This window comes from Eschrichtius robustus, chromosome 10 (assembly GCF_028021215.1).
Source record: "Eschrichtius robustus isolate mEscRob2 chromosome 10, mEscRob2.pri, whole genome shotgun sequence".
Classification (NCBI taxonomy): domain Eukaryota; kingdom Metazoa; phylum Chordata; class Mammalia; order Artiodactyla; family Eschrichtiidae; genus Eschrichtius; species Eschrichtius robustus.
Genome location: NC_090833.1, coordinates 23,117,465 through 23,129,872, shown reverse-complemented (window position 1 = coordinate 23,129,872; position 12,408 = coordinate 23,117,465). Strand labels below are relative to the sequence as shown.

The 12,408-nt window shown below is 38.0% G+C and overlaps 1 protein-coding gene across 1 annotated transcript in view; it reads right to left on the bottom strand.

Annotated features, from left to right (window-relative positions):
- SVEP1 (sushi, von Willebrand factor type A, EGF and pentraxin domain containing 1) overlaps nt 1–12,408 on the bottom strand; it is a 182,160-nt gene that overhangs the window by 60,614 nt on the left and 109,138 nt on the right. Inside the window, exons 19-26 of the mRNA XM_068553702.1 lie at nt 11,639–11,800; nt 10,853–10,944; nt 9,701–9,797; nt 8,012–8,125; nt 6,653–6,766; nt 5,630–5,831; nt 2,632–2,789; nt 1,157–1,358 (exon numbers count right to left, since the gene is read on the bottom strand). Coding sequence (XP_068409803.1) covers nt 1,157–1,358; nt 2,632–2,789; nt 5,630–5,831; nt 6,653–6,766; nt 8,012–8,125; nt 9,701–9,797; nt 10,853–10,944; nt 11,639–11,800 — 1,141 coding nt within the window. The remainder of the gene's footprint in view (nt 1–1,156; nt 1,359–2,631; nt 2,790–5,629; nt 5,832–6,652; nt 6,767–8,011; nt 8,126–9,700; nt 9,798–10,852; nt 10,945–11,638; nt 11,801–12,408) is intronic.

Here is a 12,408-nt window from a genome sequence, read left to right as displayed (position 1 = left end):
TATTTTTATTGATAAAACATGAATTGTTTCCCCTCTGTGTTTTCCCATTTTCCTCCCCCAATTCAAGCAGGCAACAGGTTTTCTCTTTCTATACATTCTGCCTCAGGGGAGGATTTTGCAAATTTCTTGGATTTTGTTTCTGAACGTTCAAGTCCATTAAGAAGAATGGGGTTTGAGGACGGGAAGATTTCCAACAGAATAGTGAGAATCTCATGGATTGATGAGAGGAAAGAGAGCTCAGTGGGTCCCTGAAGCCTGCAACCTGCTCACTAGCAAAAGGCCACAAATTTGGGCGGATCTGGGAGGAAAAGGCCATGTGATGCACCACAGAATCTCTCTAGACTGAAGGCATAAACTCTCAGCCTTGACAAGGACTCCACATGTGGCGAAGAGCAGTAGTTCTGCAAGGACCACAGAGGCTGAGGCAGTGGATAGCTCAGTGGTCAGCAGGGTAGACAGATGACCAATGGCGGGAGTCCTGCCTGAGTCTGTGGCTCTTTAGCAAAACTCTGTGGGTTTTAGATGATCTGTGAGCATTTAAGACAGGAGAAGCAGTCAGTAGAAAGAAATCAGAGAAACAACCGGGGCTGACTTTCCCAGAGGGATGGGGTTCTGCATTTGGAATGAATTGATCCAAAAAGACATAAAGGAACGTCATCTTGCACACCTGAGATTATAGACGGATTCGTATTCAATACAAGTGTCTCCCAGGGGTCAACAGTGCCACTGAAATCTCTTGACTCTTGGCCGCTCTGATATGTAAATAAAGGAGCACTGGTCTGAAAAGTCAGAGTTTGACACTTAACTCTGCCACTCCCAGGGTGTGAGATTTGGGGGCAAAGCGTTTAGTTTCTCTGCAACTTCACTTTACCTTTTAAGGGGCGTTAGTTCCTCAAGTCATTGTGAAGCTCAAATGAAATAATACATATGAAAACACTTAGCAAATAGCAAAATACAATACATGTATAAGGCATTACCACTGAAACTCTGCCTTCTTATAGGACTTGTCCAGATGCTCTGTTTGATTACTGTCACCCTGCTGTTCTGCTGGAACACCTGACCACCCCCCCCCCCCGCCACCACTCCAACCCCCTTGTCAGTTCTAACTTGGTGCCAGGATACGTCCTAGCACAGCCTTCCTGACACCTCTGCTTACCCATTATAATCGGTTAGAAGGAAGGTATTGTCACTGCCATTCTCAAGTGCATAGGAGATTGGCGTCCCATAGTTGGTGGTGTCAGAGGATTTCATCCAGAACGTGCAGGTTACAGCACGGAGGGATGGAAGTACACCATCCAGCATGACGTAACCATAGATGCCGGAAACTTCAAAATCCAGGTTAAAACCTGCAGACTGTTCTGCAACAAATAAGAAAGTATGAGCACACACACACATGGCCAATAGACACGTGGAAAGATATTCAACATCGCTGACTATTAGAGAAATGTAAATCAAAACTACCATGAGGTATCACCTCACACCAGTTAGAAGAGCCATCATTAAAAAGTCTACAAATAATAAATGTTGGAGAGGGTGTGGAGAAAAGGGAACCCTCCTGTACTGTTGGGAATGTAAATTGGTGCAGCTACTATGGAAAACAGTGTGGAGGTTCCTCAAAAAAGTAAAAATAGAATTACCATATGATCCAGCAATCCCACTCCTGGGCATGTATCTGGAGAAAACTCTAATTCTAAAAGATAGACGCACCCCGATGTTCACAGCAGCACTATTTACAATAGCCAAGACATGGAAGCAACCTAAATATCCATCAACAGATGAATGGATGAAGAAGATGTGGCATGTATACATATATATGGACCATTTAAAAATGTGGACCATTTTTAAAGTCTTTATTGAATCTGTTACAATATTGTTTCTGTTTTCTGTTTTGTTTTGTTTGGCCACGAGGCATGTGGGATCTTAGCTCCCCAACCAGGGGTCAAACCCACACCCCCTGTGTTGGAGGGCAAAGTCTTAACCACTGGACCGCCAGTCCCTAACAAATTCTTTTAAATAAAATCATCAGTGAGTATCTAAGACAGGAAACGCACTCAGCAGTGAAAGGAAGCTGAGAAACAGGGAATAGTTGGAAGGAGAGGTGGGGTTGGGGAGTCATTAAAGATGAGAGACTCTAAGCACATGTGTGGACTGACTGATACTGCAGGAGAGAAGGAGGGGGTCACTGCAAGGGCAACCCTCCATCCCTGCTCAGGGCTCTGGCTCTTCTCCATTTTAGGAGCCCCAATCCTGCATATCCCACTCAACAGAACAAAAGTCCTACAGCTAAAAGACTCCAGTGCTCTGAGAAAGCAGTTTAGCATTGACTCTCAAACATATCCATGGATTCTGACCTTCTAAATCAAGTGACTTATCAAAGCATCCTTTCTAAATATGCAGAACGTGAAGAGTTCTGCTAAATTCGATTTTCTCCATTTCTCCCTTACATCTCTAAGCTTCAGCCTCCTGTGTTACTGGAGATAACATGAACCAGTCTAGTGGGTGGCTGTGAAGAATGAGTACAAAAAAAATAGTTTTTGGTATATAGGTGGTGCTCGGTGCAGGTAAAAATTGACACTGTTATTATATCATTATTGTTAGTATCGTTACTAATAACATTAAGTTCATATATACCTGTTTCACACCTGCTGCCTGAAAATCCTGGCTGACATTTACAACTGTATGAGTTTAATTCATCCACACAGGTGGCCTGATTTCTGCAGGGGTTAGACTGACATTCGTTGATGTTCAAATCACAGTGTGGCCCTGTGAAGCCCACTGCACACTGGCACCTGAAAGAAAACAAAATATTGTAACAGAATAGTTGCAGAAAGGGCGTTAGAAGCAGTCTCTAATGACAACATTGTCTCAAAAGACTCTGAAAAGCTGAAGTGCTATTATGATCTCTCTTATATGTGGAATCTAAATATATGTGTACACACACACACACACACACACCAAGCTTATAGAACATAAGCCAGAGACAGGGGGTGGGAGGTGGGAGAAATAGGTGAATCCTTTTGTTTTTCTTTTTTTTCAGTTTAACTAAATTGAATTTTTAAAAAACCCTGAAATGCTGAAACATATTTTCCCCATAAAACAGTGCTTCAACTGTTACTTTTTTTAGTTCATTCAAATAAACCTATTTAAGACAACGTATATTCGAGATATTGTAGTAGCAAAAATAGAGTATAAAGCAGTTCTGGTCAAGGTGAAGTATTATTCATACATTGGGAATTTCTCTCCCCGCAGAAGTGCTAGAAGAAACAAAAATTCACATATGTTAATCCAATCTTTATAACAATGAGGTACTTTACAGATGAGTAAACCGTGGCTGAGAGGGGTTAATTTGCCTGAGTCCTCTTTTTACTAAGTGGTGGCGGAGGACTTTGACCTCAGTCTAGTGGCTTATTCTTAATCAGCATGCCATACAGTCTCTGTGGTATGCAACAAACGATTTAAACCCCTCAGAATGGAGAACACATCTAAGGATGTCAAATGTTGGCAAGGGTGCCATAAAATGGGAAATCTCAGTGAGTAGAACTACCATTGGGCAATGTCAAGGGAAGTGGAGAGTTTGTATTCCCAGAGCCCTGTATGTCCATTTCTAGTATGAACTCTAGGAGATTACTGCCCAGGTGCACAAGGACACACATAACAAATGTTCACAACAGCATCATTCTACGCGTTCACGGAGAAGCGAACGGGAAAATAAACCATGGTATAATCATTCAGTGGAATGCTAATCGGCAGGTGAAATGAGCAAACTAGAGCCAAATATATCAGTCTTGAAAATACGGAGTATTGAGTGAAAAAACAAAACCCAAAATACAAAAGGATATATATACATATGATATGATACCACTTAATGTAACGTGTAGAACTATACTATATACTGTTTATGAAGTCATATACGCAGTAAAACACAAAGTCTGAATGAGAAAGATATAAACCAACTTCAGGACAGTGATTATTGGGGAAGAAGAGGAATATGTGTGGGTGTTGTGCATGTGCGTGTGTATGTGTGCATATTTGGAGGGACTCCAAATCTATCTTTAGAATCTGATTTTTTAAAAACAAAAGATATAAATCAAATACGGCAAAAGGCTAAGGTTTGATAATTACTGTGATGAGTGTATGACTTTTATTATTCTTTGTAATTTTCTGTATGTCTGAAATATTTTTAATTAAAAAGGAAGTGCCCAATAAATGTAGTTAATATTGTTACCAGCATGTTTATATGGGGACCTCTCTGATACTGGCAATAATATGAATAAATGGTATTTGGGGGTTTAAAAGAAAATCTCAGTTGGAATTGGCGTGCATCTTCATGGAGTTCTGTGTAGTTGAGGGTAAATCTATTTTGGCTAGAATTTCACTCATCTTTATATGTACATGTGTGATATCATTATGGCAGTTCAATATCTTTGTCTATGAAACAGATTCACTTTGGTGGCAACTAACATTCCTTTTGAATTAGGAGGGTTTACCTTCACCTTTCCTCTAGTTAGGATTTAGACAAATTTGGTATGCATCAATTGTTTTGGACCCTGGGGAGAGTTTGGAACTCTTGCTGTTCATCTGGAAATTTCTCATTGCCTATGGTTAGGGGCTGTATGCCAGAAGATATAAAAAAGCCTATGAAAAGCTGATGCTACCCTGCTAAGACCTCATTTCTGTATTAAGAGTGAAAGTCTCACTGGCAGAACTGGTTTCCTATTTCTTCCAGATAGTATCCTAGCTCTGTTAGGGGACGGTAATGGAAGCGGGCTGAACCGGAAAAGTACTGGGAAATGTTGCAACTGGGGTAGAATTTTTTCTTTTTTTTTTTTTTTTTTGCTTTTAACTTTTGAAAACTTACAGAACCAGTTGCTTGTTGAGGGCAATAAAATTTCCTAAAATTTTGCAAGCAAGGCCAGTCTGTCTTTTGCACTGCAGAAGCCACAGATCCTGCAAGAGGAAGGGGATGGAATAGGGCAGACTTGATAGTAATTAAAAAAAAAAAAGTGTTGGTTTTCAAACTGTTTTCTGCTGGCTCCCTAGGAGCTGCCTCAGGAAGACAGAGTCTTTCTCCCCACAAACACCACTATTTTCAACCCCAAAAGTTTAGCTTTTATTGTTTTATTTGTTTACACTCAGATTTCCCCTGAAACAAGGGTTACTAAACTAAAAAATAAAAGTTTGAAAACCATGGTTATAGAATGTAGAATGGCGCTGTGACAGTAGAATTGCACAATTCCTATTTCAGCTAGTGGGAAAACTCCAGCTAAAATATAAAACATTTAAAACTGGGTTTTGTACAGTGCCTCTGTATTTGCTTCTGAATAAATGTGCTTCCTTTCATCTTTTATGACTTCCCAAGTATAGAGCAGTGGTTTCCAAGTCTGGCTGTGCATCAGAATCACTGGGGAACTTAAAACATACAGGTTGTCTATTTTAAAATTATAGACTTCACCCAAGACTTAGGAAATCAGAACATCAGGTGGTAGACCGATTCTACCATAGCTTATCCTTGGGCTAGGATTTGTGAAGGGCTGATTTGGAATTCAAAGTAATACTCTGTAAAGACTGCAGAATGACTGAACAGTTCAGATAATAAAAATAGTGAAAGGAGCCAGACTTAGTCTTTTACCTGAAGCTATTGGCACCATCCTTGCAGGTAGCTCCATTCTTGCACGGTTGGCTGAAACACTCATCCATGTTTATTTCACACCGGCTGCCCAAAAATCCAGGTGGGCACTTGCACAAGAACCCCCCAAGCTGATCTTCACAGACTGCATTATTTAAGCATGGGCCTGACTGGCATTCATTGACTTCTGTTTCACAGTGTAGGCCTGGGGATGGATGAGGACGAGAACGAGCCCACATGTTAACCCCTTGGGAAAACTGGGATCAAGGTGCTGACTCCTTAGAGCATGCTGCTTCTAAAGGATGGGAATGGAGGCTGCAGAGCCACTGGCCTACCAAACTGGTTTCAGAGCCATTCTTCAACAAGCTCTGGCTTTTCTAAATCATTTTAGGACTGTGTTTTTGAAAATCTGCTCTTTCAATCTTACCTCTTTCTGAAACTAACATTAGCAATGAATATCTAATTGAGATAATGTTAAAAAATGGAACTAGCAAATTTAGTTCAAAATATTCCTCTGTTTCTTTGACCTTGCCTCTTTCCTTCACTGATCATTTTCTGTTTTAGACTTCTTCTTTATCAGTTAAGTGTAGATAGATAGATATTTTAACTCTATTATTTAGCATCCATTCGCAATATGATTTTATATATAATTTAACTCCAGTTCCTTCTTGAGTGTTTGTCTTAGCATATAAACTCATGTCTTCTCTCTCTCTTTCTGTCTCTATACACACATATATATACACACACGTACAGGAACATATTATTTTTTCTGAACTGTTTTAGAGTAAATTGTAGAAATGATGCCCTTTTACCCCTAAATACTTCAGTGTGAATTTCCTCAAAAATAAGGACTCTCTTTTATGAAATCACAGCACAGTTGTAAAATCAGAAAATTAATATTAACTTATATAATATTACATATATATATATGTGTGTGTGTGTGTGTGTGTGTAATGTTCGTAAATGTAATGATTTCTGGGGCTTTACAGAACTCTATGACAACTAGGAAGAATGGAAACATCTTACCCATGTATCCTTTCACACATGTGCAGTGATAACCAGCCAAGCCATCAACGCAAGTTCCTTTATTTGAACAAGGACTGGAGCTACACTCATTTATGTTTTCTTCACAGAGTTGACCTGCAAAGAATCACAGAATATTTGAGCTGGAGAAAACTGAAAGGAATTTAAGACTAATCGGTTTTCAAGCAAGTTGTTCAGCTGTAAGAGCAAAACGATTGGAAATCATGGCTAACATGTTCGTGAAAAATTTTGCTCTTTGCCAAATACAATTATTTGCTGAATAATATTCCAATATATATTATATATATGATATCTATTTATCTATCTATCTATGTATCTATATGTATCTATGTATGTATGTATCTATCTATCTACCTACCTACCTATCTCACATTTTCTTTATCCATTCATCCCTTGATTTATACTTAGCTTGTTTCCATATCTTGGCCATTGGCTATTGTGAATAATGCTGCAATGAACATGAAAATACAGATATCTCTTTGAGATAGTGATTTCATTTCCTTTGGAAGCATACCCAGATGAGGGAATGCTGGATTGTATGGTAATTCTATTTTTAATTTTTTGAGGAACCTCCATGCTGTTTTCCATAATGGCTGCACCAATTTACATTCCCACCAACAGCTCACAATGGTCCCCTTTTCTCCATGTCCTTGCCAGCACTGTTATCTCTTATCTTTCTTAATTTTTAATTAATTTTTATTGGAGTATAGTTGATTTACAACGTTGTGTAAGTTTCTACTGTACAGAAAAGTGAATCAGTTATACATATATCCACTCTTTTTAGATTCTATTCCCATATAGGTCATTACAGAGTATTGAGTAGAGTTCCCTGTGCTATACAGTAGGTCCTTATTAGTTATCTATTTTAAATATAGTAGTGTTTATATGTCAATCCCAATCTCCCAATTTATCCCTCCCCCTCCTTTTCCCTTTGGTAACCATAAGTTTGTTTTCTACATCTGTGACTCTATTTCTGTTTTGTAAATAGGTTCATTTGTACCATATTTTTTAGATCCCACATATAAGCAATATCATATGATAATCTGTCTTTCTCTTTCTGACTTACTTCACTTAGTACAATAATCTCTAGGTCTATCCATGTCGCTGCAAATAGCATTACTTCATTCTTTTTCATGGCTGAGTAATATTCCATTTTGTGTGTGTGTGTGTGTGTGTGTGTGTGTGTGTGTGCACACCTCCCCCCCACATCTTCTTTATCCATTCCCCCGTTGATGGACATTTATATTTTGATAATAGCCATTCTAACAGGTGTGAGGTGGTAACTCATTATTTTAAGGATTCCAGGGTTAATATTCTAAGAATGAGAAACTTTCCCCTTACCTGTGTAACCAGATGGGCATTCACAAATGAACTCCCCAACTCGGTCTTTACAAATTCCATTGTTGTAGCATGGCAGTGAGCTGCATTCATCAATGTCTGTTTCACATTTTAAGCCTAAAATGCAAACCAGACACTGAAGGTCAATCAAAGAGCGGATTAACAGAAACAGAACCATGATCATTTAAACATAATTATCCCAATAATCTGAATTTATAGGGAGTGGTGGTGGTGAAGGAAAGGGCAATATTTGTTAAGAGCTACCATCTAGTTAAGTATTTAATGAAGGTATTACCTCTCTCTAAACAGCTTTAAGGTATCCTTATAAGGATACATAAAAGATAGCAAAAGATCCTAAGTTAGAAGTAGAGGGGGAAAAAGGGAAATCTGTAAGCATAAAATAGAGCCAGGAATTAGTTTAATTCCAAAGTGAAAAATACAGAGTCATATATACTTGTTACCAAGGCCACTTGGCGGAGGAAGTGGGGGCGGGACTAAATCCTGCCAGATCTCAGCTCATATGTCAGGTATCCTAGAATGGGGTGCACCTTCCCATAAGGTGCACACAGGCTTTCTATGGGCTAGCTCTGCCAAAACCCAGGTTCTTCTACACCAGGGGGTCTTAAAGTGTGGTCCCTGGACCAACAGCATCAGTAATCCCCTGGGAATGTGATAGAAATGCAAATTCTCACAACTTCCCTAGACCTAGGGATTGGGGTCCAGCAATCTGTGTTTTAAGAAGTCCTCCAGATGATTCTGATGCATGTCAAAATTTGAGAATCACTGTCCTATATTATGCTTTTCTCAACCACCTCTCATTTATAAAATTCTAGAACAAGTTCATTATTTCTTGTGGAATGTTGGGACAAAAATTTTTATAAGAATTGAAACACACACACATGCACATATGCACATGTTGAAATAAGTGGAATGACAACATTCTGTATTTTGCTTTCCAACTTCTCTTTTGCTTATTTTGTGGTGAATTATTTAAACACCACTTTCTCATTAAAAACACTTCATGTTGGTGGCATAAAACTCGAAAAAAAATGTAAAAACTGCATTTCTGGAAGAAAACAGGAAATTATTTTAAATAAACTGCAATTTTTTAAGATATAGTTCATTTCTCCTCAAAAATTATATTTCTGGACTGAGCTGGATTTGAACCAAACTGCAAGAAAACATAATTCTTACATAATTCCTACATAATCAAGTTCAAAGCCACGCTGTTTTTCTAAGCACAGCTTCCAGAAAGAAATAAAGCAACAAATCATGGCCATTCATAAGAACTTCCATTCATGTGAAGCAAATGAGAGAAACTGGAGTTTGTTTAAAAATGTTTATGCTGGACAATCTGTTCTATGTTGAGTGTCATGCATTTAATTTGTGTTAGAATGCAACCTTGGACATGGCCTCTGGAACCGTATTCCAATTTAAATCTTGAGTTATGATGTGACTTTTCATAGAGAAGATGATTCTTTATTCTTCCCCCAAAATGTGCAAAGAAAACTGTCATTCGTAAGATATGTATGCTTTTTTCACTTATTGGTTTGTCTTGTTCAACCAAACTTTTGTGCAATTATACAGTCTAATGTATCTTATGGTGTTTATTTTTAATGTTTCAAAGTTTGATACTGCAAGTCACAATGATACTGTATGAAAAACACATGAAAATTTGCATTCCTGTGTTACCTGTATATCCAGTTGGACAGAGACACACATAACCACGCCCAAGTTGTTGGCAGGTTCCACCATTGTGGCAGGGGTTTAAGAAACATTCATGGAAAACCTACCAGTGGCAGAAAAGAAATTTATCAGAGACAAAACACTATTTGTTTCAAAGCAATTCTCAGTAGGGAGTTAGAAGGTTTACATCAGGTTTTGGTTTCCAGGTGAGTCCAGCTGGACTGCTGCCTGCATAACGCTGGTACCTGCCATATATGGGCACAAATGCTATATATTATTCTTGACTGATGTTCTGATAAACCCAGGCAGTGTTGCTAAATGCTGGCTCCATTTAAGGCATTTTAAAAAGTATTCTAAGGACAGGCCCCAACCCAGACCAGCTAAATCAGGAATCTCTGGAAGTGGTATCTGTGCATCATTTTTAAAAGTAAGCCAGTGGATTCCAACATGTCTGTGTCCATTACGTGCAGTTTCAAATATGACTTATGAAGCCCTTATAAGTGAGTATGTTTGGATGTAGGAAGTTAAAATAAGAAATATAACTTCATTATCCTCCTTAAAAATACTTAAAGCCAAGGAATTTATTATGACATTGGGCAAGGTGCATTCAGAGCCATGGCTGAATCACCCAAAAGAATTATTCTTAACTGGTCTTCAAAAAAATAAATGGAAAAGTTTTATGAGTTATGTTTCCTATTTTTTTAAAAACCCACAACTTACTCCAATAAATGATTTTTATTTTTGCTGGCAAAAAATTTAAATAACTTTCATGAAAGTTGAGAAACTCTTCCTGCTAATCGGAAAAGGGCTTTGGTTAATCCAAACGCTCTTACTCAAACGATGGGTATGCTCATGGTACATGGTACATGTTAATTATTAGCAAATCAAAAGACGCGCCACATCTACAATTCTCTGTGCCAGACGTTGCTGGGAAACGTCCCATTCCCATTTCTGGTACTTAGAACTTCCAATGCTGCATTTTTGGCAAGTTCATTTTGTAAGTCATAGGCAAATGTAATTATTCATTGATAATATTCATGAGTCTTGATTACTTGAAGTTTCAACTCTGGTAGCTTTCCTCTGTGGGACATGTACAATGACAAATTGTTTTCCAAGCATTCCATTAGAGAAAATTTTATAAATATAAAATGGACTTGCCTGACTGCTGACTTCATACTTCTTTTTGATATGTCCAGGAGAAGCAACAGGCACTATAGTTTCCTCTGCTGCCGAGAAAGTTGAACTAAAACCTAATAAAATTAATGGGAAAACAACTGCAAAACGTATTTGTGTGTAGTAGATATTGCCAATAAACAGACTCTATTTATTTTTTTCTTTTTCTTTTTTAAAATTGAAGTATAGTTGTTTTACTGCTAATTTCTGCTGTACAGCAAAGTGACTCAGTTATACAAATATATACATTCTTTTTAAAAATTCTTTTCCATTACGGTTTATCATAGGATATTGAATATAGTTCCCTGTGCTATACAGTAGGGCCTTGTTCGTCCATTCTATATATAACAGCTGACATCTGTTAATCCCAGCCTCCCACTCCACCCCTCCTCCAAAACCCCCTCCCCCTTGGCAACCGCAAGTCTGTTCTCTAGGAGCAGACTCTATTTAAATACCATGGTCAAGATTCTGATTCTCAGAGTGGGTAAAGCCACATATATTTTGTTTCAGTAGTATAAAGAGAGCATAGAGATGGATGGAATTATATCATTAAATTCTAGACTTTTAGAAATTTGGAATTTATCAAGTTCGACATTCCCAAAATAAGAACCTTTGAGTCACTGTCATCAAAAAGACCTTCAAAAGGATAGTTTAACACATCCAGACACCCAAAGGCACTGAAAATAGTAATATTCAGAATTGAAGCTACCACAGAGATGAACAAAAGTCTCCAACACAGGATTACACGAGAAGTGAAGTATATCATCTTACTGGAACAATCTGTGATGGATCTGGCACCAGTGATGGTTGTAGTTCCATAAAAGGGACAAGATAAGCAGAAGGACTTCCCTGGGTTGGGTTGGTAGTAGTCTTGAGGACATGGATAACAGGGCATTAACCCAGAACGAGAGAACTCTCCTACTGGACAAGGCACTGCAAAAGTAAGAACAAATCATTGGTGCTTCAGAGCAGTATACCCTACCTCTAAAAGAAGTGCATTAACCTTTGGTTATAAGAAAGCTATCGCATTGCTAATATTTTCTCTTGCACGTACTTAATACCCAGACCATTTTATCACCTAGATAAATGTTTTGTTGTTTCCTTCCCATCTTTAACAACACAACAGCACACAGCAACTCAGTAAAAATCAGAACTGGCCATATAATACTGTGCTATGATTTTTCCACTTAACTTTATATCATAAGCAAATCATTCCCCAAATCACTCAGTAACATGGTGTTTAATAAATGAAAAATATTACATCTCATTGGCAGACCATAATTGATCTCACCTTTCCTCTCCTATGGAACACTCAGGTTGTTTCTACTAGTTTGCTATTATAAATAATGCTGACGTGAAATTTTCTATATAAATTTTTTAATATAGCTCTGATTACTTCCTTGGGATAACACTTGACTTAGTTGAGTAGTTAGAGCTAAAGATATGACAATTTAAAGCCATAAATATGTCATGCCCAAATCTTTAAATAATGTAATTTACAGTCCCATTGGCAGAAATTTTTATTTCCCCTGTAGAGTTGT